Source organism: Pediculus humanus, genomic scaffold, assembly GCF_000006295.1.
Source record: "Pediculus humanus corporis 1103172107477 genomic scaffold, whole genome shotgun sequence".
Taxonomy (NCBI): domain Eukaryota; kingdom Metazoa; phylum Arthropoda; class Insecta; order Psocodea; family Pediculidae; genus Pediculus; species Pediculus humanus.
Window position 1 is genome coordinate 498435 of NW_002987095.1, and position 27829 is coordinate 526263.

The window sequence follows — 27829 nt, forward strand, 5'->3', positions numbered from 1 at the left end:
AAAAAAAAAATATATATGTAAAACACGTCGATCGTCTTATTAACTTTTGTTTGTTTTTTTTTACTTCGCCGCACTCATTATTAAATGAATTTACCGTTAATTGTTTTTTAAATGATGGTTAAGGTTTTTTTATTTTGGGAATTTTTTTTTTTTTTTTTTGATTGGTCGTTCAAGAACGATTTCTATTACGTACAGATTTAGGGAAGCCAACTTAAATTTTTTTTTTTTTTATATTTAAAATTAATTTTAACCTTTGTTGATAACGTGTTTTTGTTTACTCTATGATTTTCTCCGTTTTTTCTTTGTTTTTTCTTTTTTTTTTTAATATAAAAAAATGATTAAAATTTAAAATTTTATTTTTTTATTTTTTCGCACGGTTTATTTTCATTTTGTTTTTCATTTTATTTAAAATAATAATAATAATAATAAAATTTTAAAATTTTCAATATTCTACGTACGTTTATAAAATTTTACAAAGAAAGAAGAAAATTCTCGAGGATTTTCAAAAATGTCGTCGAGAAATAAAAGAAACGAAAAAAAAAAAAAAGTTTTCATTTAATTTAATTTAATTTTTCCTTTTTTTTTTTTCTCATCATGTTTTTTTTTCTCTTCGACATTTTTTTTTTTCTCCCAAGATTTTCAAATCGAGCGGAAGTCATATTTTAAAGTTAAATAAAACAAACAATCGTCGTCGTTTTTCCGTTAAAAAAAAAAAAAAATTTTCCCACGTATTGATTTCGATTTCATATTTTTTTTACATTCGAATTTTATGTTTTTGGTTTTTTTTTTTTTATTTATTTATTTATGTCGTACACGTGTCGCGACGTACGGTTCACATGACGTCATTTCCGTTCATTAAATTTCTTAACATCCGAAGATGTTTGTTTTTATTTTTCTATTCGAATGCAACGACGACGATGATGATGATGAAAATTTTAGGTGTGAAAAAAAACTTTTCAACGTTTTGTTGTTACTACGACAACGTTATCAGGGTCAACAAATGGTTTTATTATTATTATTATTACCCCTATTATTATTATTATTTAATCTTTACTTTTTCTAATGGCTCCCATAAAAATTTTTTCTTTTTTCTTTTTTTTCATAGGTATTTTTAATGGCGTTTCCGTTTTTTTTCTTTTTTCTATTCGATTCAATCCTTTGAAATTTATTATTATTATTATTATTATTTTTACGAGGAAAAATGTTTGTATAAAAAAAAAACATTCGTATATATGTGTTTATGAATAGTGTTTGATAGATTTTGCAAGGTTGCCAACATTAAAAACATTGTTTTTAAATTTCAGACTCTTTTTTTGGCGAAGTGAAAAACGTTTTTTTTTTTCGGTTTGTTTCGTATATAATAATAATAATAATTCGAATGTGTGAATTTTTTTTTTTTCATATAATGGCACTATTGTTTTTATAAAATATTTGTCTGAGATTTCTTTCTTTTTTTTTTCAAAGGTTAAAATATTTTTCGCGAAAACAAAAGATTTTTTTTGCATTTTTTTTTTCTTTTTTTTTTCTGTCAAATTTTCCGGTTTTTGTAAAGAAAAATTTTGTTAAAAAATTTTTTTTTACAGTTAAAAGTTTTCCAATTAAAACAAAAAAAAAATAATTTCATTATTATTAGTATAACGCGAGGGGGGGAAACAAAAAAAAATGTATGAAAATTTTACGAATAAAAAAAAAAAATTTCCCGCTTGTACTTGCACCAATGAATGAATGAATGAATGAATGAGCGAGCGAATTAGCGAATGATGAGTGAATTATTAAAAAAAGATTGATTGATGGAAAAGCGAAAAATATCACATTAGAAATTCAAATCTCATTTTTTGTCGGCCATATTTTTTATTTTTTTTTGTTTTATGAAAAATGTTTAAAAAAAAAAAAAACAATTTTTTTTTCGTTATTGGTTTCCTTTTTTTTTTTTTTTTTGTAATTTTTAATATTAAATAAGCTAAAAAACACGCGTGCACACGCACACGCACACACGCACAACGTTTAACTGTCAATTACAAAAGCGTACCGAAAAAAAAAAATTGAAAAATTTTAATAATAATAAAAATGGCGGAATTTTTTTTTTTTCGTTAAAAAAAATGGCGCATCTGTAATAATAATAATAATAATAATAATAACAAATTATCGCCTAAGGTTTTCGTTTCCTATTCTTTTTTTTTTTTTTTTTAATTACTTCGGGGGCCCTAACCAAAATATATATATTGTACTCTATGGAATCATTATTCACGCGTGGTGTAGAATAATAATAATAATTATTAAAATTATTATTATTATAAAGAGTATTGGAAAAAAAAAAAATTTGCCTTTTTTCATTTTATTTTTTAATCTAAAATCTTTCGTTTCTCTCTCTCTCCTTTTCTCCCCCTCTTTCTCTTTTAGCGAGATAAGTTTTATTTTTTTTTCTATTGACGGCCATTTTTTCTTTTTCTTTTCGTTTACGACTTTTTTATATGTAAAAAAAATTTTATTTTATTTTTTTTGATTTGTGGTTTTCACTGAGGAAAATTTAAATTTTCAAATCGCGAAAAGTTTTTCCGTTTTCTTTTTCTTTTTTATTTATTTATTTTTTTTATCGTAAATTATTTATTTTAATTTTTAACATTCTTCACGCCTTCTCCTTCTCCATTTTAAAAAAATATGAATAAGATTTATTTATTTAATCGTGAATTGAATAAAATTTCGAAATAGTTTCACGCATACACAAACAAATAAAATATTTATTTATTTATTTAAACACGTTAAAGTTTTAATTTTAAAAAGTTTGCAGCCGTGATTATTTCCAAAAATGAACGCAAAAACGCACAAAAAAAAAAAAAAACAAAAACGTTCCTAACATTATTAAACGTAACGTTCGTTTCGATGACGTAATTGATTTACCTAACCAATGAAACGACGTTAATTTAAAATGACGACACGCGATTGGATAAATGATAAAAATTTAACGACCAATCGTAAAATTTAAAAAAAAAAATAAATTATCGAGAAAACTTGTTATCGTGATGTAATCATCATTCGATTTTTTAAAATTAAAAAAAAAAAAAAAAAATTATCAGAGTACAAAATGAAATAATGCCATCCATGATTTGTATTTTTTTTTTTGGCGGGAAAATAAAAAATTTAAATTTTATTTCTTATTTTTAACGTGATGTGAATCAAACTTATAATAAATGGAGATAAAAAAAAAAAAAATTTTTTTTTGGCTTCTTTATGTTGTAAAAATAAATTTTTTGTTACTTTATTATTATTATTTTTTTGTTTGGGATTTTAAAAGGAGATTTTTTTTTTCTCAAAATTCTAAGATAAAATAAGATAAAACCTGTAAAAACAACAACAACAACAACCACGAGAAAAAAAAAAAAAAGAAAAATCGATCGAACCTACGAAAAACCATTTTTTTCTTTTAACTTTAGTCCGTTTAGCCCGTAAAAGGTTTTCTCAAGAGAATTTATCGTTGTTATTATTATTATTATTATTATTATTATTATTATTATTATTATTATTAATATTATTCTTTACGTATCGAATTTTTTTTTTTTTTTTTTTAAATTATTAGATGGATTAAAAATAAAAAATAGATGAAATGGAAGAATGAGAGAGAGAAAGAGGAAAAGAGGAAATCAATGGGTGGGTGGGAAGGAGAGGAGGAGAAGTAGAAAATTTTTTTTTTGTTTGAACACAAAAAAAAAAAAAATGTTTTCAATAACCCCGTTTAAAACATTTTTCTTTCATTTTTTTTTTTTTTTAAATTTTTTCTTACCTGAAAATATTTTTCATATTTTTTTTTCCGCTTCATTTTTACCCGAACAGCAGAAACGTTTATTTTGTTTTAAGTAACAAAAATATTTTCGCATAAAAAAAGAAAAAAAAAGTTGGTAACATTGTTTTACCAATGCATATTATTTTTGCTGTATTTCTATTTTTATTATTATTATTTTTTATATAAAAAATGCTACGAAATTCATTTTTCCCGCCCCCTCCTCTTTCTCATTTTTTTTCGACAAAAAGACAAAAAAAATAATATTAACGGTTATATTGAACCTAAACAAATTTTATTATTATTATTATTATTATTATTATTATTATTATTATTATTATTATTATTATTATTATTCGAAGCAGAACTCGAGTTATATATGTAGATTCTTTTTTTTAATATTGAATATATATATTTATTTTGTTTTTGTTTATAAGTTTTTTTTATTTATTTAAATTTAAAAAAAAATTGTTTGTTGATTTTTATTATTATTATTATTATTATCATTATCATTATCATTATCATTATTATTATCATTATTATTATTTACAGAGATTTAAGATGTCTTCGTAATACGATTCACACAAATCTTATGTTTACCTACGTCATGGCGGATTTCATGTGGATTCTCACGGGGATTTTACAAGTGAGTTCATTTTTTTTTTTATTTGACTTTATACATATATAAATTTTTTTATTTTTTTTTTTTAACGTTGGCACCACTTTAAATTTTATTTATAAAAAAAAATTGAACTCGATATCGTCTTCAATTCATCGTCGTTAATTATTGTTTAATTTTTTTTTAACAGACGATAAATTTGTTAACGTTTTATTTAATTTGTCTTTAATTAATTGATTGATTGATTGATTGATTGATTGATTGATTGATTGATTGATTGACTGATTGATTAAAAATTTTCATTGAATTTTGCAATAGCGTAACCAGGTTTAAAAAAAAAAAAATTTTCTTTTTTCTTTTTTTTTTCTCTCCCCCCCCCCGCAAGGTAAGCATAATAAAAGCGAATTTTCTTTTTTTTTCGTAAATGCTCTTTTCCGATTGGTCGGATCGTTTGGTCTTTTTTCACAATCTAATCAATTTTAATTTTTTTTTTTTTTTTTTTTTTAAAAAAAAAGGAAAAATTTTTAACGTGAAAAAAAAAAAAAATTATATAAAAGTTTTTCACGGTTTTAGTTTTTAGTGTTGGCAATAAAAAAAAAAAAAAAAAGAGGGGGGAAAAACTTTTTTTTTTTTTTTTTAAATTAATAAATAAAAAAAAAAGAAAAACGCATAAAAAAGAAAACACGTGCCCATAAAAAAAAAAAAAAAAAAAAAACGGCGGAAAGAAATTAAAACGTAAAAGTTTTTTAAAATTCGAAAACGTCGGTTTGAAATGCCGCGGTGGGGGTGAGCGGTGGTGATGGGGAAGGTAAGGAGTGAATGGGGTTTGAGGGTGCGGAAGAAATTTTTATCGTGGCAAAAGAATCGGAATTTAAAAAAAAGTTTAAAAAAGTACCCGCAGCATATAATTTTTTAAAATTTTCTTGTTAAATAAAATTTTTCTTTAGGCTTTCTTTCTCTTCGAAATGAATGAATGAATGATTGAATGATTGAATGAATGAATGAATGACGAAACGAACGAAGGAAACGACACGAAAAAATTATTCGAATATGAAAAAAAAAAAAACTATAACTAATTAAATTATTTTTGGAAAATTTTAAACAATGGAAATAACAAGAAAAACAAGAACAACTCGAATTTAACGTAATAATAATAATTTAATTAGTAGAATATTATTATTATTATTATTAGTATATTTTATAATAAAGTCATAGAGAAAGAAACAACAATAAAATTTATATTATTTTACTACCCACGTGAAATTTTTTTTTTTTTACGAAACGTTTCATTCTCAATCGTGATTATTACTATTTTTGTTTCTTTTCTTTTTCTTCCTCTGTTTCCCCCCCCCCCCGTTAACCGGAAACGGAAGTTGAATTAAATAATAATTATTTGCTATGAGATTTCTTTTTTTAAAAATTTTTTCATTTTGAACGTCTCACATCATTCATTTTTTTTTTCATTTTACCTTTTTTCACTCTGTTTATGTATCATCATCATCATCATCTTCCTCGAGTTCATATATTTTCGGAAAATTTTTTTTTTCTCTCTCTCTCTCTCTAACTCTCTTTTTCTCTCTTCTCTTCAATCTATCATTTTTATCGTTTCCGTTTTATTTTCTCTATGACGTATTTTTTTTTCTTTTTTTTTTTTTTAATCTATTAAATTTCGTAAAAAATTTTATTATTATTATTATTTTTTCAAAAATGGCGGAAAAATATTTTAAAAAAATAATAATAATAATCGTTCGACTTCGTTTGTTTACTTTTTCAAATTTTATTTTTTTTTTTAATGTTGTTGTTGTTGTTGTTTGCACGAGCGCGTAAGTGGGTGGGTGAGTGAGTGGGTGAGTGCGCGCGTCAATGAATTTTCCGATTATTTAGAAAATTTTTTAAAATTTAACGGTTTTTTTCTTTTGTTTCGAACAAATAATCGAAAGTCGAGTGTGTGTCTGTGTGTGTGTGTGCGTTCTCTAATCCATTTTTTTTTTTTTTAACTACTGCATCTGGTTGATTTGAATTTTTAAAATAAAATAATAAAAAAATGTCTGGCGAACGTTTCGAACGGCGGATTTCTTACTATCATTATTATTATTATTATTATTATTATTATTATTATTATTATTATTATTATTATTATTATTATTATTATTATTATTATTATTATTTCTTGTTAAAAAATTTTTATCGAAATTTAAAAATCTAAATAAAAAAAAATAACCGGAGGAAAATGAAAAAAAAAAAAAAAAAAAAAATGGAATCATTTACTTCGTCGTAGTCGTCGTCGTCGTTATCGTCATTTAAATTATTATTATTATTATTATCATTATTATTATCATTATTATTATCATTATTATTATCATTATTATCATTACGTCGTCCTTCTAGTCTGTTTATTTTTTTTTTTATTTTTTTTTTGTCGACGTAACGAAATGTTAATGGTAGCAAATTCACACATAATAAATTAATCATTTGAAAAATTTTCCATTATTACGTTTGTTTGTTTGTTCGTTTGTTTGTCGTCATGATAATATTCATTCTCCCCTTCTCCTTCTTCTTCTTCTTCTTTTTTTCTATCCTTCTCTATTATTATTATTATATTATTTTAATGACGTCATTTGTAAAAAAAAAAGAAAAGTAAAATGTATATAATTTTTTTTTCCCTCTCCCCCCTTGGTTTTTATTTATTATTATTATTATTATTATTTATTATTACTATTATTTTTCTCGTGTTTGTTTTGTTTGTTTTTTTTTTTTTTTGAAAAATTTTTATTACTTTTCCGTATGTTGGCAACGATTTTTTTTTTGTTTTGTTTGTTTGTTTACTTTTTCTATCGTACTATTATTATTATTTTTTTTTTTTTCTTCTTCCCCGTTCGTTTAGACTATCTTCCTTTTACCATTATTTTTTATTATTATTCTGACTTTACAAAAAAAAAAAATGTTTAAACCATTTCCTTTCAAATTTTTTTTCTTTTATTTGATTTTATTGCTTTTTTTTTTTTTTTTACCTTTTTTGCCATTTGTTTGTTTTTTCCGTTTGTTTTCCCGTTTGTTTTTGTTTACGAACAATCGTTTCGTTGAATTCTTTAACCTATGAACTATAACAACTTATATAATATGTTCATTTTTTTTTTTTTTTTTTTCAAATTTTTCCTTTGAAATATTATTTGAAGTTCGCGAACGTTTCGATTGTTTGTTGTTTGTTTTTAAATAAAAAGTAAAAACGTCACGCGATGATAATAATAATAATAATAATTTTAAATTTTATTAATTAATTTTTAATTTTTAACTGATTTTAATTACTAAAATAAATTTTTCGCAATTAGGGAATAAAATTTGCTCGGGTGAAATGAAAGATTCTTTCTTTTTCTTTTATTTCCTCCTACCCCTCCTTTCATCATCATCATCATCATCATCGTCATCGTCATCATTTCAAATTAATTATCTTTGATAATATTATTATTATTATTATTTTAATTTTAATTTTAATTTAATATATATTCCTTCGTATTGTTTTCCACTTCGATTCCGTTTATAAAATATTAATAATAATAATAATAATAATACTGATAATAATAATGATAATGATAATAATGATAATAATACTGATGATGATGATAACAATAATAATAATAATATTGAAGTTAAATGATAATAAATAAAAATAAAAAAAAAATTTCCGATTTTTTTATTTATTTGACAAACGTTTGTTGTTGTTAATCTTAAGGATTAAAATTCAAATCGAAAAATTATTATTATTATTATTATTATTATTATTATTATTATTATTATTATTATTATTATTATTATTAAAATACATTTATGTGAAAAAAATCGAACGCGATAAAAAAAAAAAAAGAAAAGCAGTAGGAGGGAAAAAAAAAATTTTTTTTCATTTCATTTTTTTACTTTTTTTTTTTTTTTTGCCTTTTTCTAGTTCCACGTTTTTTTTTTTCCTTTCTTTGTGAATACAAAACGCGTCTGTCGTCATTGATAACGTTTCGAGTGTGTGTATATTTTTTTGTGTTAAACTTCATTTTTTTTTTTATATTTGTTTATTTTTTATATTTGTTTGATGAATGAAAGGCAGAAGGAAAGCAGAATAAGAAGAAGGAAAAAAAAAAAAATTCACATTGTTATTGTGACGTCACGCGTAATTTTTTTTATCTATTCATTCATTCATTTATTATTTATTATATTTTCCTACCCGATTTTTTTTGTTTGATTGATTGGAAATAATTTTTTTGTTTTTTGTTTTTTTTATCTTTGTTTGTTTATAAAAATTTTCATAAAAAAAAAAAATGACGATATAAATTTTCTAGAAATTTCGACGAATGATAATTTTCACACTTTGTACGTTGTAAAAGAGCAAGCGATCAAACAATAAAAACAAAAAAATAAAAAAATAAAAAAAATCTCGTAAAATATCATTTTAAATGATTATTATTATTATCATCGCCGTCGTCATCACTATTATCATTATTATTATTTTTTTCAATAAATAACTTTTTAACAAAAAAAAAAAAAAAAAAAAAACTTTTCCCTGGGTATTGAAGAAAGAATTCTTATTAAAAATCTACTTTTTGAAACTTTTTGTCTTTTTTTTTTCAAAGTAAAAAGATTTATTATCAACCGACTTTTATTTATTCATTTATTTATTTATTTATTTTTATTTTAATAAAATATTCTTTTATTTATTTATTTATTTATTTTTATTAAATTTTAATCGTAATTAATTCGATTTTTTTTATTAAATTAATTCGTTAAAATAAAAGAGGAAAAAAAATAAATAAAAATAAAAACGAAGTTAATTGAAAACCGTTTTAAAATATTATCATTATTAATGTTTTTTTTTAATATTATTAAGAAACCGGAAATGATGAAATTTTTTTTAACTTAATTTTTAAATTCGTTAAAAATTGTATTTTTTTAAACGGTTTTATTTCCTCCATTTCCGGTTATTTCCTCCCTTACTTCCTTTCTAGCATTCATTTACATGACAACAAGACGATACAGGAAAAAGCAACAAGTCGATCGAGTTAATTTTAAGTTAAAATTAATAAATAAATAAAATGAGGGAAATAATAAATAAGAAAAAAATTTTACGCCCTTTTCTTGTTTTTTTTTTTTTTTTGTTAATCCAGAAAAAATGCCAAATTTCCCGAGCCGGTAGGAGGGAGAATGTGGGACTCAGCGGAAGACACTAACCAAGTGAAATTCCTGGGCGGGTTTCCCGGAGGGAGGGGCGTCCGCGGGAGTTTTAATCTGCATTTCAGCCTGAAATGCCTCCTGAGCCAGAACCATCAGGTCCACACACTCGTGAAAATGGGAATCCCACCTGAGGAAGATCCCGGTACTTCCTCTTTTTACTCTTCGAGAGACAATCCCGATTTGTTACCATCGTTCCTGCCTCTTCCGGAGAGAGATAGATAGATGACCGGGGTCCCAAATCCCGCTGATCCTTCATCTGTCCTCCTTTTACGTCGCAACTCCACATTTTCTATCGGGAGAGTGCTAGTTCACTTATCCCCTTATGTACAGGTCTGTTTTTGTTAAAATAATGCTTCCACTCCTAGGATTTGAACCCACGACTCTCAACTCGGTGACTTTTGGGAATAAATAAAAGAATAAAAAATATAAATTAAAAACGTGGATTTAGCAAGCTAAACTAAATTTTTTTTTGTTTTTACAAATATTTAACGACACGTTAAAAATCGATCGTTAAATTTTAAACCGGGATTAAAATTTTTTTTTTTTTTTTTTTTCATGAAAAAATTGATGCGAAAAAAAACAGAATTCAATACAACAGGATATGACGTTGTGCATGATGTTACCCTTGGTACTTCACTACTTCCACGTCACAACATTTTTTTGGATGTTTGTCGAAGGTCTTTATCTTTACATGCTCGTTGTTGAAACATTCAATAGAACAAACATAAGAACCGGAGTTTATGTGTTTATCGGTTGGGGTGAGTATAATTCCCGCCATTTTTTTTTTTAAAAACTAAATTTCATCCGTTTTAACTTTAATACAATTAACTTCCGGTTGATTTGAATTATTAAAAAAAAAAAAATCAACACGGAAAAATAAATAATTCAAATAATTATTTTTTCAATTTATTTATTTATTTATTTGTTTACTGACGTGATTTCAATTATGTTTAACTTACGAAATTAATAATAATAATAATAATAATTGTTTTCGTCAGATTTGAAAGATAAAAAAAGGGGGAAAAAAGTGGAGAAAAGTGGAAAAATCGGAATTAATCATCATCGTTATAAATCGTGACAACGTTAAATTTTTTTTTTTTCCTTTTTTTTTAAGTAAAAATAAATTTAATTATTACTATTATTATTATCATTATTATTAAATGATTGTTAAAATCACCGACGTAAAAAAAAAAAATTTCTAAAGACGTAATTTTTTGTGACGTTTTTTTTTTTTTAGGGATTCCATTGATATTAATTATTATTTGGGGAATCGTTAAAGCCGTGGCACCAATGAACGAAGAAACGGTGAGTTAATTATTATTATTATTATTATTTTTTAATGAGAACAAATTCTATTGACATTTTAATGATTTTCTTTCAAAATTCCGGGTGTCTTCTTTATCCATCGATTTTTTAATGAAAATCGATGACGGTTATATGAATGTTTTCAAGAATGTGACGTAACTTCCACGATGAATAAAATCGTTTCCGTTTTCATTCTCTTCCCTTTTCCTTCCTGTTTCCTTCACGGGTTGTTTACCGTTTTTTTCACCTCGGTTCTGTTTGGTTACATAATTTGCCTCGGGATGATATCCGGTTTGTTAGAACAGTTCTCTGTTGATTGTTCAGAACCGTGCACAAACCCCCCCTGTCGTAACCGGTCCTTCCATATTCATGACAAATACTCCAGTAAGAAATTCCAGTCTGAATATTCGTGTTTCTAACAAACATTCCAATATTATTATTAATATTATTAAGCCGTAAAACAAATCAAATTAAATAATAATAATAACTTTTAATAATTAAATTGAAAAAAAAGGAATTGAATTATTATTAATATTAATATTATTATTATCATTTAAAATTTTTTTTGTTGCGAAAGTAAATTGAAAATATTCGAAAAAAAAAAATTTTTTTAAACCGATTTAAAAGAGAAAAGAGCGGGAAATTCAAATTTTTGTATTTTCATTGCGTTTCGATTTTCAAAAAAAAAAAAAAAAAAAAATACAAAAACGGACAAATTAAAAAAAAAAAAAGGATTGGATTGCGGGGGCGGGAGGGAGAGAGGGAAGGAAGTAGAGAAAAAGAAAAGGAGGAGGAAATTTATTACGATTTTATTACATTTATAATAATAATAATAAAGAAAAATATATATATTATTTTTTTTTTGTTTGTTATTGATATGCGAACGAATGATTTATTACCTGGAAATATAATAATATATATATATATATATATATATATAAAACATCATTTTGTAGAGAGAGGAAGAGAGGAGAGAGGAAAAAAAAAGAAAATCGGAAATGGGAAAAATGAAAAAAAAAAAAAAATGGGAAAAACGATGAGAAAATTGAAACATGAAAGTAAAAATAACAAAAAAAAAAAAAATGAAATATAATTATTTTAGAATATTTCGTCGTCGTCGTCGCCAACGTCATTAATTTCATTATAATAATAATAATGATAACTATAAAATTTCCTTACAGGCAAACACGGAATTTTCTGGAGTTTTATCACATTGTCACTGGATGAATGGAACGATACACGATTGGATATTTAAAATTCCCGTTTTAACCGTCATGGCATTAAATTCTGTTTTTTTAGTCATGATAATGTGGGTAAGTTTCTTTAAATTTTTTTTTCTTTGTTTTCCGCCAAAAAATTTACTTTTCAAACTCATATATATAAGTTATTAAATCTGTAAAAAAATGTCCCAAAAAAAAAAAAAATCATGATGATATTAAATTTCTTCTGCCACGTTAATTGAAAAAAAAATATTTTCGATGAAAATTAATCCGTCGGTAAATTTTTAAGGTAAAAACACAGAAAAAATAATGCATTTAATTGATTCAATCAGTCAGTGTAATTGAAAACTGGAAATTTAATATATATTGTTTTATTTTTTATTTTGGAGAAAAAATAAACTGGAGAGAGAGAGAGAAAAAAAAACCTGGAGAAAGCAAAAAAAAAAAATAATAATAAAAAAAAAAAATGTCTGGAAAATTTTCTTTTTTTTTTTTTTCTTCACTTCCTCGTTGATGTTTTAATTTTATTTATGTATTTATTTTTATTGATTTATTTTAAACGTCGATTCGTTCGTGCACTCATTCATTCATTCATTCATTCATTCATTCATCCATTCATCCATCCATTCATTCATCCATTCATTCATTTTTTCATTCATTCTGACACGTTTTATATATTTCCAGACACGTAAAATAATTTTTTTTGTTTTTTTTTCTATTTTTTTAAAAACTTAACGTAATTATTATTATTATTATTATCATTATTATTTAATCTTTTCGATAACAAAATGGCGAACTTTAAAAAAAGAAATTAATATATTTATTACGTAATTATTATTAAAAGTAATAAAAACGTAATTAACCAAGAAATATTTAAAAATTCATTAATGAAAACTTATTAAAAAAGAAAAAGAAAAAGTAATAAAAAAAATGTTTAAAAAAAAAATTACCGTACGAAAAGTAATAAAAACTAATAATAATAATAATGATGATAATAATGATGAATTCGTGTAATTATTTTCAAGTACGTACTCAAGGGTAATTTTTCAAAAAAAAAAAAAAAAAAAAAGAAAAAATTATTTTCTGATAAGGAAAGGAAACAAACGTCATCACGCGATATCGATAAAAGAAAAAAATGCGTGGGAAAATCATTGAGGTAATAAAAGAGAGATGAGGATTGGATGGGGGGATGAAAGGGGGGAAGCTGAGAGAATCGTTGAAGTAATAAAAGTGGGGAAAATTAGAAAGATGAAGGATGTGAGGTGAGGGGAGAAAAAAAAAAAACAAAAATTTGGGTAACCTAATTTTGACCTTTTTTTTTTTTTCATTTGTTTGTTTGTCTGTTTGTTTGTTTTAAAAGAAATAAAATTTATGAGCCATTTTTGTTTGTTTTAAGGTATTGATAACAAAATTAAGATCGGCAAACAATGCGGAAACTCAACAGTATAGAAAAGCTACAAAAGCACTTTTGGTACTCATACCGCTACTGGGTATAACCTACATATTAACAATCGTGTCACCAACGGAAGGAATCGTGGCACAAGTTTTTTACAACATGAGAGCATTCATGCTATCTTTTCAGGTAATTAAAACCATGGGAAAAAAAAATTAACTCATTTAACATCTTCCACCGAATTTTTTTTTTTTCCATCACGTAAATAAATTTTCCGCGATGACGTATTTCCGGAAAAACTTTAAATTTTTTTTTAAAAATAAATATTAAGCGGGTATAAAACAAAAGAATAATAATAATAATAATAATAATATTAATGTCGGATTTGAAAAAAGTAAACAAAATTTTAATTTTTAAATGTGTGTGTGTGTTTGTATGACGTCATTGTATTTGACGTCATAGTTACCGCATAACCGCAAACTCGTGTAATTTAAATGTTACGATGCCATACAAAAAAAAAAAAAATTTTTTTTTCGGAAAATTTTCGGGGAAAACTCTCGTAATCCCTTTTTTTCCGATTTTATTTTTTTGTTTTTAGCTTTTCCGGTTGTCGGAAAATAAAAACCGGATATTATCGACCCCTTTGTGATAAGGTTTATTTTTTATTGATAAAAACAACAAAATCAAAGAAGAAAATTTTTTTTTTGTTATTGTCAATTATCACAAACGATTTTTGTTTGTTTGTCTTTGTTTGTTTTAAAAAAAAAGTTTGAATTGTTGTTGTTTAGATTTTATTGTAAATCGAATAAGAACATTCCAGAAGTTTTTGTTTCAGTTTTTTCAAGTGTTTTTGTTTTGATTTACGATTCCGTTTTTTTTTTTTTTCGTGATTCTCGATTGTTATTTCGAATTTACGTCCGCCATGTTTTTTTCGTACACTCTCGATAACCGTTATTGTTTATTAAAAAAAAACGTACCGGTTATTTAAAATTTTAATTTTTTTTTATTATTTCAACCGCTCTTTTAAAATCAAATCGATTTCCGGTAAACGAAAAATTTTTTTTTTTCTTTTACGACAAACAGGATATTAAAAAACGTTATTGTCGAATTAACAAAAAATATTTTATTAACCGAGAAAACCAAGATGGCTTCTTTTTTTTTTTTTATTAAAGTGTCACAAACACTTTTTAATAAACAATTTTCTTCCCTCTCTCTCTCTCTTTTGTGTTATAAAAAGGAAAATTAATAACTAAACAAACAACAAACAAACGAGGAAACAACAACAACAAAAAAAATTACATTAAAAATTAAATTAAAATTGTTTTTCGACGTTTTTATCATAATAATAATAATAATAATAATAATTTCCGTTTTCGCTAGAAACGATTTAAAATGAAACTTTTATTTAAAAAAAAAAAAATTATTTTTTCTGCTTCGGTTGTTGTTGTTGTCGTTTATCATTTCACGTGTAAACGAATCTTATTTAAAAAAAAAAAATTTAAATGATGATGATGATGATGATGATATATATGAAATTTTTTTTTGTTTAAAGGGGTTTCTCGTGGCTCTTTTCTACTGTTTTTTAAACAGCGAAGTACAAAACACTATGAGACACAGAATGGAATCATGGCGTACGATAAGAACGCTGGGTGATAAAAGATATAATTACAGCAGAGATTGGTCACCGAGATCTAGAACCGAAAGCATGAGGTGAGGACACGAAAACAATCAAAACAAGTCATGTACGGAGATATAAATGGTACATAATAATAATAATAATAATAATAATAATAATAATAATAATAATAATGATAATTAAAAAGGAAAAAAAATAGGCCTATTATTTAATAGTGAAATTAAACGGACATTATAAAAAATATAATAAAAATTATTATCATGTCTGTCTTGGGTGGTTGGTTGGTTGGTTTTGGTACAATCGCTAAAGAGAGAAAGAGAGAGATAGAAAGAGAGAGAGAGAGATAGGGAAGAAATATTCATTTTATTTAATTGATAGATTGTACAGTCAACCTACGATAACGCCTTACAAAAAACGTGAATCTTGTGCGAGCGAAGTTACAACCACGACGGTCGTCAACAGCGGTATATATACAAATAACGGTTCGAGAGTTTCTAACGGATCGACCGGTGGCACATCGATAAATCAAAAATCAACAACGTCATTTTTAACCGTCACAAATGAAAATTATGATTAATATAGGTAAGTCGATAAATAAATAAATAAAAGTTAAAAAACTTTGTTAAAGTTGTCAATTTTTATTAGCACTTACTATAAAAATCTATCCAAGTTTTTCTTTATCGTTTTACGAGTTATATATATAATTCGATTAATCGTATTTAAAAAATTTTTTTTTTTTCTTTTTATAAATTTAATATTTTATTTTTCTTATTTTTTTTTTTTCGTAAAAAAAAGAAATTTAAGTATAAGTTTACTTTACAAAACAAAATTTTCTTTCGTTTATTGTTTACGTTTTTTTACCATCTCGCGATATATCGTTCGAGTCTCGAATAATGCGCGAAACGAACACCAGGTTTGATTATTTTTCAAAATGGCTGATCAAAAGTCGAGTAACGTAAATAAAAAAATAAAAAATTATAAGTTTTTCTATCGTATATAATATTTTTTTCAGTATAATTTTATCAGTTAATAAAATATTTTGTAAATTTTAATTTTCGCATCATAATTTTTATCGTTATTATTTATTTCACGATTGTTTTTATGTTAAAGAGGATTCGCTTTTTTTTTTTTTGGTAAAATGGTTCGTTTTCGTTTTCGATGATTATTAATTATTTTTTGGAAAAAAAATAGTTAATTAATGTTATTGTACATAAATTTCTATAATTGTAGATAAGTTTTAGAAATAAAAAATAAAATTTTTGTTTAAAAATGAAGACTCCATTCAATTTGGGAAGTGAAAAAATGCCAATTATATTAGATCAACCTGAATCAGATTCTCATACGAGCACTTCGAGAAATTTAAACATGTTAGATTTAGTTAATAAACCTTCCGATTACAACAATACCATAGAACAAAATTTTTCAGAAGGAATTCATCTGGATATAAGAGATTTAGATGAAGAAAACAAATTACATAAAAGTGAAAATATCGATGGAGAATTCAAAAAGGATTGGAACTTGCAAAAATATGTACCTGATGATATGTTTGAAAATGATAAAATAGATAATTTCTCTTGCAGTGCATTCAAAGGAAAAAAAAATGATTTAAATAAATATGATTATAAAAAAATAAAAAAAAAAGATAAAACAAATTATAAAAATTGTGTTAACATGTCAACTGTGAACTTTTCAAACAACGATTTAAACACGAGTGAAGTTTTTTTAAATAAACAGTGTAAAGAAAAAAATGGTGATGGTAAAAATAAAAAATACTCAAACAAATCATCAAAGGAAAAAGCATATTTGATAAAAAAAAATTACAAACCCATAGCTCCATATCCATCATCGAATGATCAAAAATTATCAGTGATTCCAACCCCTGTTCCCAAATTAATTAATCCTCAAGTTAATCCGATATTGATTGTTAAAATCGATGATCAACAACAGCAAGGACTCAATGATGAAAAGCAAAAAATGCAGGATTATTTAGATTACAGTGATAAAAGAATACAAGATCCTGATTATGTGCAATCATACAGTTATGAAACAACAATCGATAATGATTACGATTTGAAAAACATGAAAAATTTTATGTCTAAAACAAAGTGTTACAAGTGTTACAATTGTTCATTTATAACATTAAGTAAAGATTTTTTAAATTATCATTTTCAAAAAAAACAAAAGTGTTATAGTAATAATGAAGTTTTTCATTGTCCAGGTTGTAAAAATATTTTTTTTTCATTGACTCCATTGAGAGTTCATTTAGTTCACGATCACAAAATGCTTTCAAAAGAAGTTAAAACAATTTTACAGAGTGTTCAAGAAGTGAGATTTGAAGTAGAGGGAGAAAAATCATCTTGTATATTTCAATCGAATGAATTTAACACCATGAAAGAAAATTTATTTAATTCAAATTCGATTCCCGATTTAGATATGCCTATTAATGTCGAGAACAGGAGTGAAATTGAAAAAACCTTTAATGCCATACCTCCTGATAAGCATGTGCCTGATGGTAGAGAAATAGAACGGTGTGTAAATGGGAAAAGGCAAACAATGTTAGAATCATATTTGGATGATATCAATAACAAAGGTGATTGCAATTTACCTCCGACTTTAAATCATAATGGATCAGCACTTTTGGAAAATACATTCAAGTTAGTATAATAAATTATTAATGATATTTTTTTTTTGTAATATAAAAATGTTTGTTATTTACAATAATAATAATAATTTATTTGTCAGCTTTACAGCTCCTGTTAGTGAGCAACTTCCGTCCATTCAACCACCTCCAGCTCATTCAGCTTCGAATCCACTTTTAGATCAATCTCATTTAATGATTGAACATCAAAATCATGGATATATTGGAATGGCCAATGTTTTCGATAGCAGAGAGGTATGGTTTTGGCAGTTTAGTTTTTCAATGAATCAACATTTAAAAACCGTTAAAATTTGCACAAATTGCATTTGTAGAACGGTGCGTACAAGGCAAACGAATCTCACCATTATGAAGATAATGAAAACATAATATTATCAAATGATAATTACCTTCAATCCCACATCCAAGACATTCCGGTTATTAATTTAGATGAAAACAATTTGGAAAAATCAAGTTCTGGAATTTTAAGTCACGATATTAACATCGAAGATTTTTCAACTTATCACGAAAACGAACCTCCGCCACCTCAATTGGATCCTGGACAAAATCAATGCGTACTACCACCAAATACGGAAGATCAAGAAGAGAAAAAAAAATTGAAAAAATTAGGGGTGGGATACAGGTGAGAGAGAGAGAGAGAGAGAGAGAGAGAGAAGTGGACATATTTCTTTATTTAAAATCTGTCACGTGTGAGTAAAACATTAAGAGTTATTATTTGTCTTCAGATGTGATATCAACGGCTGTAAAGTTCGATTGCAATCTGAAAAAAATATTCAATATCATCGAAGGTGTCACGAAGGAACATTGTACAATTGTCCCGAATGTTGTAAGGATTGTTCGACATGGGTATCGTTAAGCAGTCACCTTTGGCAAGCACACAAAATCGATATGGAATTGTATAAATGCGATCAATGTCCGTACAAAACGCCGAGTTATAGCAGATTGACAAACATACATCGAGGAATCCACGGGAAAGCTCGACCGTTTTTATGCGATATTTGCGGGAAAGGATTTAAAACGGTTAAACAAATGAGAAATCATAAAGTAATATTGTTTTCATTGGCTTTCGAACGAGTAAAAAAAAAAAATTTTTCTTTATCACCTCGTGAAAATTTTTTTTTTCTCTCTCTTGCAGAACATACACAAAGCGAAAATGGTTAGAATGTCGGTTTGTCATTGCGAAATATGCGGTAGAACAGTGGCGGATAAAAGACAATTGGAACTTCACATTAACAACACTCATAAGAAAAAAAAACCTTATTTGTGTTACATGTGTGGCTACGCATCGGCCGTCAAACATTCTTTGGTCGTACACATGAGAAGGCACACAGGTGAAATATTTACTAAAAAGATGGAGAATCTGTCGGGTTTGTCCGTATTAAAACTTTTTTTTTTTTTTCCTCCTGCAAGGTGAGAAACCTTATCAATGTGAAAAATGCGAATATAAAACGGCCGATCACAATGCTCTCAGACGTCACAAAATGAAACATAGCGGTGTCAGGAGTTATAAATGTAATCATTGTACCTACACGTGCATACAGGCTTCCACTTATAAAGTTCACATAAAAACAAAACATCCCGGTAGGATATGCCTAAAAAAAAAAAAAAACATCGTAGGTTAGGAAAAGAATAGAGGATTGATTTTGTTTTTACAGGTTTGGAAGCAGACGTTATATTCAGTTGTAGCCAGTGCAATTTTCAAACTTTAAATCGGGGATCTTATCTCTCGCACACGTCGGAACATGAAAATTTTAACGGTCAGGAAATGAGAAAATCCGCGAGGTGTATGAATTCCAGGCAGGAAGTACAAACGAACATGGATTATTACAACAACGAAAACAATCGTTTGGATTTAGTGGGACCAATTATTTCGGAAAGGGTTGTGGAAACGATCGTTGATCTAAGCGGAGCTCACACCCTTTTGGAGGTGCGACAAAAAAAAAATTTTTTTCTTTTTTTTTTTTTTACGATTTTGTACCTGGGGATTTCACGATAAAGTTTTTTTTGATTTTTTCAGCAAGGTGATTATTACAACGTTGAAAGACTCGCCGGGGATCTTGACGAATCCCAAGAGCTTAAATTCAAAACGTCTGAAATTACTTGATGATGGATCGACAAAAAAAAAAAAAGGGTAATGATTGAATAAATAAATACGAAACGCCATTTTTTTTGTTTTTTTCAACGGGCCGAACAAGGTAAAAATCGAATCGTTTCGAAAAGAAATGTTTATATTTATCATCATCATTATTATTATTATTATTATTTTTCTCCATTCGATGAATGTTTTTAATGTTCTTTAAAAAAAAAAAAAAAAATTGGAGAAAAAAATTCCGAAAAATCGTACCTGATTGATTGTTATTATTATCATTATTTTAACATCACTTAAATGTATTGTAAAATCGTTTGATCGATTATCGATTATCGATGATCGATTTCGATATAAACGTTAATAATTGTTTTTTCGCGGGGCAGAAATTGCTTTCGAATCTCCGCCATTTTGTTTTTTTTTTTTTTAAATTTATTATTTACATCACGAATCAAATAATTTATCAATTTTTAATTATTATTATTATTATTACTATTGAATGAAACGACGATGATCATTCATTCATTCATTCAATCATTCATTCGCATTTTAGAAAAAAACATGGTGGCGAAGGCAATGAAAAAAACTTTTTTTTTTTTTAAAAAAAAGGAAATTATTGCTGCCTTGATTAATTTATTTATTTTTAATTTGATTTATTATTATTATTATTATTATTGTCGTCATCGTCGTCGCCATGATTGAATTGTGAGAATTAATGAATAGATAAAAAAAAAGGATCTATGTATATACATATATATATTTTTAAAAAAAATAAATAAATTGATATTATTTATTAATATTAATTATTTATTATTATTATTATTATTATTATTATTGTTTTATTCTAACGTAGACAGCAATGAAATCCTTTAAAGATTTTAATTCTTGATGATCGATCAATAACCAATCATTATTGATTTTATCGGGTAAATGAAAGGGTTGAGGATTCGTATAAGTTCCACGATCAGGTCCAGGTCCGATAACTGAAAGAAAATAAAAAAATAAAAAAACAAGAAGATAAATTTTAATTTTAATAATAATAATAAATATAATTTGCAAAGAAGCGGTCTCTGTTTTTGAATGATTTGATTACGTTTTATTCATTTATTATTATTATTATTATTATTATTATTAATCTTTGTTATAAATGATTAAATTATCGAATCGTCTAGACTTAATTTACTTTTCTTTTTTTTTATTTCAGCGGATTAAAAAAGTTTTTTGATTATATGCAACGAACGTAACTTTAATTACGTTAAATTAAATTTTAAATTGGTTATTATAATAATAATAATAATAATACTAATTGTGTTTTTTTTTCAAATGTGGAGGCCATTTTTGTTTTACTCCTCCTCCTCGGAAACCATTGCAGTATAATGAGAAATAGTACTAATTAATTGTTTTTTTTTTTTTTTTTCAAATGTCGCGGCCATTATTGTTTTTCTCCTCCTCCTCGGAAACCATTGCAGTATAATAATAATAATCCTAATTGTTTTTTTTTTTTCAAATGTGACGGCCATTTTTGTTTTACTCCTCCTTCTCGGAAACCATTACAGTATAATGAGAAATAATAATAATTGTTTTGTTTTCAAATGTCGCGGCCATTATTGTTTTACTCCTCCTTCTCGGAAACCATTACAGTATAATGAGAAATAATAATAATTGTTTTGTTTTCAAATGTGACGGCCATTTTTGTTTTACTCCTCCTCCTCGGAAACCATTACAGTATAATGAGTAATGGAATTGATGACGCCATTTTTGAATTTATATTAATTAATACCTGTATTGGTCACTTTGGCGCTGGTGTCGTAATGGCGTCTTTAACGGAAAAAAGAATTTTTGTGATTGTGCAAACTTTTTTTTTTTTTCAAGAAATTTATGAATACTTTATCGTTTCTTATCGGGAAGTTTAAAATCCAGTGACTTGGATAAGTTTTAAAAAAGTTTTTTATTTATTTAGTTACAGTGAAATATGATATAAGTGTTTATTTTACAAAGATTGGTCATTCATATCAAAGATGATGCAATCATTTTTGATGTCTCAAGTTAATTTTCAAAATGTCAGGTATGTACTTGTAAAATAATAATAGTAATATGTTGTTTTGTCAAAAAGAAATAATGGTAAACTTAACAGTTTTTGGTTATTACTTATAATTACCTATAAATAAAAGTTTACAATACAATAGTTTACAATAATAGTAAAAAGAATGCATGGATTAAAAATCATTCAATAAACTTAAGTTAAATTGATTGTGATTGATGTTTAACATAAGTTTTCATTATGTGTTTCCTACAACTTTTGTTAAGAAGCATTCATTTGATAATTGAACATAAAAGTTTCCTTAATGATAATAATGATATAACATACCAAAAGTAAGAAATAATTAATTACAAACTTACTTATTAAAGAATTTCCATTGAAATTATGCATGTAGTTTAAAAAAGCATTCAAATTGTTGAAATAACAAAATAATAAAGTGGAATTATCAGTTTTGATAGGAAAATATCCTTTTGAATTTTCACTAACTAGATGAAGTGGTATGAAACTTCCAGAAAAGTATTTTGTAGTCCAACATGTTCCATCAAGTTCTATACCAACTACATTTAATCCTGTAAAATCCTGATTAGTTTATTAATAATATATATGGCATTTTTTTTTTTTTTTTAGTTAAAACTAACTAAGTGGTAGAGAGAGAGAGAGAGAGAGAGAGAGGGAGAGAAAGAGAATGAGAATGTAAGTCAGATAGAGAATGTAAGTGTTGATTGAGAGAGAGAGAAAGAGAATATAAGTGTTGATAGAGAGAGAGAGAGAAAGGGAATGTAAATGAAATAGAGAGAGAGAAAAGTAAAAGAAACAGAAAAATGTAAGCAAGGCAGAGAGAGAAAGGAAGATAGAAAAAGAGAATGAGAGCTGATTAAAGAAGAAGATAGTGAAGAAGAGAGAGAGAAAGAGAATGAAAGTGAGATAGAGAGAAAAAGTAAGAGAAAAATAGTAAGCAGGATGTAGAGAGAAAGAAAGAGAATGTAAGTAAAATAAAGAGAGAGAAAGAGACAGGGGAAAAAGTAAGAGAGAAACAGGGAAAAATGTAAGCAAGACATAAAGAAAAAGAGAGAGAGAAAGGGAAAGCAAGATAGAAAAAGAGTTTGAGAGCTGAATAAAGGAAAAGAAGGGTAAGAAGAGAGAGAAAGAGAGAGAAAGAGAATGTAAGTGAGATAGAGAGAGAGAGAGAGAGAGAGAGAGAGAGAGAGAGAGAGAGAGAAAGAAAGAAAGATAGAAAGATAGAAAGAGAGTTTGAGAGCTGAATATAGGATAAGAAAATGAAAAAGTGAGGAAGAGAGAGAGGAAGAGAGAAAAAGTAAGAAGAATGGGGAAAAATGTAAGCAAGAGAAGGATAGAGAAGATAGAGAAAAAGAGAGAGAGTAAGCAAGATAGAAATAGAGTATGAGAGCTGAATAAAGGAGAAGAAAGTGAAGAAGAGAGAGAGAGAGAAAGAGAAAGAAAGAAAATGTAAGTGAAATAAAGAGAGAGAAAGGGAGAAAAATGTAAGCAAGACATAGAGAGAATGAGATAGACAGAGAGAGAGAGAGAAAAAGCAAGATAAAAAGATAGTATGAGAGGTGAATAAAGGAGAAGAAAGTGAAAAAGAGAGAAAGAGAATGTAAGTATAGAGAAATAAAGAGAGAGAGAGAAAGAATATAAGAGATTAAAAAACGTACCAGTTGCCATTATTAAAAGCCATTCAAATAATCCAGAGCCACAACCGACGCTAATAAGCGAATCAGATCCTTGATCTCGAACATATTTTTGTATAAAAAATAAATTTTCTAAACTCGGCCAAATCCATGGTAAAAATTTATTTCTGTCAAATTTATCGAGTATCTCATTCCAGTTTCCTGTCAAAAAGATAATCCAGAAAAATTTTAATGCGTGAGGTTTTTTTTTTTTTTTTAAAAAAAAAAAACATTTTCATTACATCGAATCCACTGGATTCTTGTTTAAAAAAAAAATTGTTTCCTTGAAAAAGAACAAAAGGTTTTTCTTCCCCCCCAAAAGGGGGATAGAGGGAGGGGAGTGGGAAAAAAATTTGTTGTTATTGTTATTGTTGTTAATATTATTTATTTTAAATGAATGAAAACTTTTTCTTTTTTTTTTTTGTGCGTGGAAAATTTCATTAGAAAAATAATATTAAAAAAAAAAAAAAATTCAATGGCGAGGGAAAAAAAAAGAAATTAAAGAAGGAAGGTCAGGAGGTCAGTTAATGTGAAAAATTTTTTTAGTAATAAATTTTTTTTTTTTTTTTTTGAATGAAATTTCCGTTCTGAAGGAATTTTATTGTCCTGGAAAAGAAAAAGAAAAATTTCATTCATTTTTTTTTTTTTTTATTACAAAACGAAAATATTTGTGATTCCTCCATTTATTAATTGATTATGTTATTAAAAATGTATTATTACGTTGCTACTGATAACGTTATCATTAAATGAAAAATTCTTCGTCTCGGATTTTCTTTTGTAATAAATAAGTAATTTAAATTGTTATTAAAAATAGGTCAGGGAAAAGATAAAAAAAAGAAAAAAATCTAATTAAAATAAACAAATGGAATAAAATAAAATAATAATTATTTACATGAAATAATAATAATAATAATAATAATAATAATAATAAACTTAATTTCCAGGAGTTTTTTTTTAATATTAATTGCTCGACTTTAAAGTAATAATAAAACAAATTAAAAGTAAGAAAAAAATTGATAGAGAGAGAGAGAGAGAGAGAAAGAGTGGAAATGAGAAGAGGATAAAGGTAGGGAGAGAGAGAGAAAGATAGGGGGGGGGGGCAATGTAAAAATACAATTAAAAAAATAATAATGACGTAATGACGTACCTTTTGTATGTAATAACAAAATTTCATTTTCTTCATTACTTAAATCCGACATCTTCGAATAAAAAGAAAAAAAAAAAAAATTTTTTTTTTCTTTTTTTTCACTCTCCTCGTTCCTTCCAACCATGACCTTAACATAAAAAAAAAAAAAAAATTTTCCTTTGAAAATTTTTACCCAATTCTTTTTTTTTCCTTTGAATTCTCACGAAACGCGTTAAACGCAACGATGATATGTGCCAAAAAAAAAATTTTTTTTTTGTTTAACATTAAAACTTTTGCCAAATTTTCTCTCTCTCTCTCTTTCTTTCTTTCTTCTTCTCTCTCTCTCTCTCTCTCTTTCTCTCTTTCTCTCTTCTTTCTTTCTCTCTCTTTCGTTTTTATTATTTTTTTTTTTTTTTGTTTTGTAGTCGACGCATATTTTAAAAGAAAATAATAATTATTAGTATAAAAATAATAAATTTAATGCGGTGAAAAATATATTAAAAAAAAAAAAAACCTAATTAATTATTTTAATTAACTGGAGAATAATTAATTCGCTAATTAAGGGAGAAAGATAGATAGAGAGAGAGAGAGAGAGAGAGAATTAAAAAAAAAAAAATGTGTATAACTTGTGATTAATGTAATATGGGCCTAAGGTAAACGTGTTCACTCGGTTCAATTCTCAGATGAAATTTTTCTTTTTTTTTTTTTTTTTTTTTTAATTTAAGTTTCGTCTGCTTGCTATTCGCTTTTATCAGAAGCGAAATGATATCTCATTAAAATTTCATAATGATGATGATGATGATTATACTATGATTAAATTTGGAATATTTATAATCGTTCAATTTTTCAAATATAAATGTCGTCTGCTTTTATCAAAGAATATTCTTCTTTAGAAATGCACCATTGAATTCGAATGTTCCCGTGTGTGAGAGAAAAAAAAATGTAACCGTCATTTTTCAATCAATCTTTTTCGATAAATCCGTTCGATATATCGAATTCCCTTCGAGGAGTCTCATCATTTTCCCAAAATTTCATATTATATTTTCTTCTGACATTTTGTTCCATCACGACCTTAATTTCATTTACCCAAAATTTTCCATTAAAAGCAATTTTTTTTTTTTTTTTCGTTCATCAATTTTGTAAAAAAAAAAATTAAATTATGTGAAATTTTTGAATGATATACACTCTTTTTCTATTGACACTTTAAAAAATAATAATAATAATGTCGAGCATTTTTTTTTAATTAAAAAAAAAAAAAAAAACCGAAATTAAATTAATTAATTTTCAGCAAAATTTTAATTAATCATAGCAAATCCATTTATTTTAATAATAATAATAATAATGATGATAATAATAAGCACATTATGATAATTTTTTTTTTTTTTACTTATAATAATAATAATAATAATTATATTTAAGGTATGATGACGTCAGAATTATAAATGACGTTAAACGATTTGAAATTATAATTTTTTTAATTACGTATAAGCTATGTACATATATTATTATTAATACTGTAATTGTTAACAATTATTTTGTTTGTTTGTTTGTTTGTTTGTTTGCTTGTTTCACTAGAAAAATAATAAAAAATTTTACTTGAATAACATTATCAAGTCACTATTTATCTAAGTACAGTTTAAGATATCCATTTGTAATTAAACTGCGATCACTTATTTTTTATTAAAAAAAAAAAAATCATATTAATAGACTGCAGGTTCATCATCACCAATATTTCCAATAGCAAGCATAATCGAGTAAACATCACTCCCAATAGTAACTAACGTAGCTATCATAACATATATTATTCTACCGGATCTATTATCTAAGTCGAAATCCACTGGAGAAATCTCAGTTGTCTCGTATTCAATTATAATTGCGATAAAATTTGCCAAAGAGACAAAAATGGCAAGGGTCAACAACCAACAAAAGCAAATTTTCAAATTGTAGTTGCCCCAAAGTGTGCCTAATATAAGAGCGGAACCCGCGAATATGTGTAAAAGAGTGTTTAAAATTGATAGGGAAAAAACGGTCCAGTGACCGGTTGCTAAAAAGGTAAGTCCGGAAAATCCGAGGAAGAGGAGACAGTAAACTCCGATAATGAAACATGTTACTTCCGAGTCTATGTAACAGCAACAACAACACGGTCTCACGGCACAATAAACAAAAGGATGCCACGGACGACCCATTATTTACATACGCATTTTTTCACGCACTCACGCACATATATATGTATATTTCTATTTAAATTTGTCATTTAAATTTTATTTGTTTACAAATTTTTTCAACGACGCGCATTTTTATTTTTTTATTTTTTCCTTTTAATTAATTCCTTTGTATAATTATTTTTCCATTTACAAAAAAAAAATGGAACTCATAGAGTAAAAATAAAACGTGTGCGGTGTGATTAATTTTACCGCCGTTTGATATATTGTTACCACTTTGAAAATTTCGAATTGATTAGAGAGAGAGAAAGAGAGGAAAAGAGAGAGAGGGGAGAGAGAATGGGATAGAGAGAGAGAAAGCTTAATTTCCCTAATAAAAAGAAAAAAAAATTTTTTTTCTGCTCATTTTAAATTCTCTACCATAGTTTTATTATTCAAACAAATACTTTTTTATTACTTAAAAATGACTTTAATCAGAGCAAAAAAAAAAAAATTTGCTATGGTTAATTGGTGTAGATAAACTACTTAAATCTTTCCATAAAAAAAAAAAAAAAACCGTTGTTGGTATCTTTCCCTTCAAGAATGAAAAAAAAAAAAAAATTTCTTAAAGTGATGGAAAATAAGAAGAAGAAGAAGAAGAAAAGGTGATAATGATGATAATAATAATGATGATGATGATGCATAGTATGAAAAAAAAAAAAAGACGAAGTCAGCACAAACAGAGATTTGAGTCAGTTTTCCGTCGTCTTTTATATCGAACGGACGAACGTTTTCACGTTTGTTTTTTTTATTTTAAAATCACGGCGAACGCGTTCCCGTCGATTCCGTTCGTGTTTTTTTTAAAAATATTTATTTAAATTTTATTATTATTATTATTATTATTATTATTATTATTATTATTATTT

General features: G+C 25.8%; 4 protein-coding genes across 4 annotated transcripts in view; 2 read left to right on the forward strand and 2 right to left on the reverse strand.

Annotated features, from left to right (window-relative positions):
- Phum_PHUM132710 (class B secretin-like G-protein coupled receptor GPRdih1, putative) overlaps nt 1-15739 on the forward strand; it is a gene marked incomplete at both ends in the record, with an annotated part of 28338 nt that extends 12599 nt beyond the window's left edge. The window contains 7 exons of the mRNA XM_002424472.1: nt 4328-4421; nt 10192-10366; nt 10846-10913; nt 12095-12226; nt 13530-13715; nt 15079-15236; nt 15541-15739. Coding sequence (XP_002424517.1) covers nt 4328-4421; nt 10192-10366; nt 10846-10913; nt 12095-12226; nt 13530-13715; nt 15079-15236; nt 15541-15739 — 1012 coding nt within the window. The remainder of the gene's footprint in view (nt 1-4327; nt 4422-10191; nt 10367-10845; nt 10914-12094; nt 12227-13529; nt 13716-15078; nt 15237-15540) is intronic.
- Nucleotides 15740-16464: 725 nt separating this feature from the next.
- Nucleotides 16465-19922, forward strand: Phum_PHUM133020 (zinc finger protein, putative; the record flags this gene model as incomplete). The annotated part of the gene is made up of 8 exons (XM_002424473.1): nt 16465-17752; nt 17913-18055; nt 18133-18440; nt 18544-18892; nt 18954-19149; nt 19229-19399; nt 19474-19745; nt 19836-19922. 8 exons carry the CDS (start codon nt 16465-16467, stop codon nt 19920-19922), a joined length of 2814 nt encoding a protein of 937 aa, XP_002424518.1.
- A 2261-nt stretch (nt 19923-22183) lies between these two features.
- On the reverse strand, nt 22184-24835 carry Phum_PHUM133030 (uncharacterized protein; the record flags this gene model as incomplete). Its single annotated transcript, XM_002424474.1, has 4 exons — nt 22184-22245; nt 22305-22514; nt 23622-23798; nt 24784-24835. The coding sequence occupies 4 exons, from the start codon at nt 24833-24835 to the stop codon at nt 22184-22186; spliced, it is 501 nt and encodes a 166-aa protein (XP_002424519.1).
- A 1457-nt stretch (nt 24836-26292) lies between these two features.
- Nucleotides 26293-26948, reverse strand: Phum_PHUM133040 (uncharacterized protein; the record flags this gene model as incomplete). The annotated part of the gene is made up of 2 exons (XM_002424475.1): nt 26293-26333; nt 26489-26948. 2 exons carry the CDS (start codon nt 26946-26948, stop codon nt 26293-26295), a joined length of 501 nt encoding a protein of 166 aa, XP_002424520.1.
- Nucleotides 26949-27829: the final 881 nt, after the last annotated feature.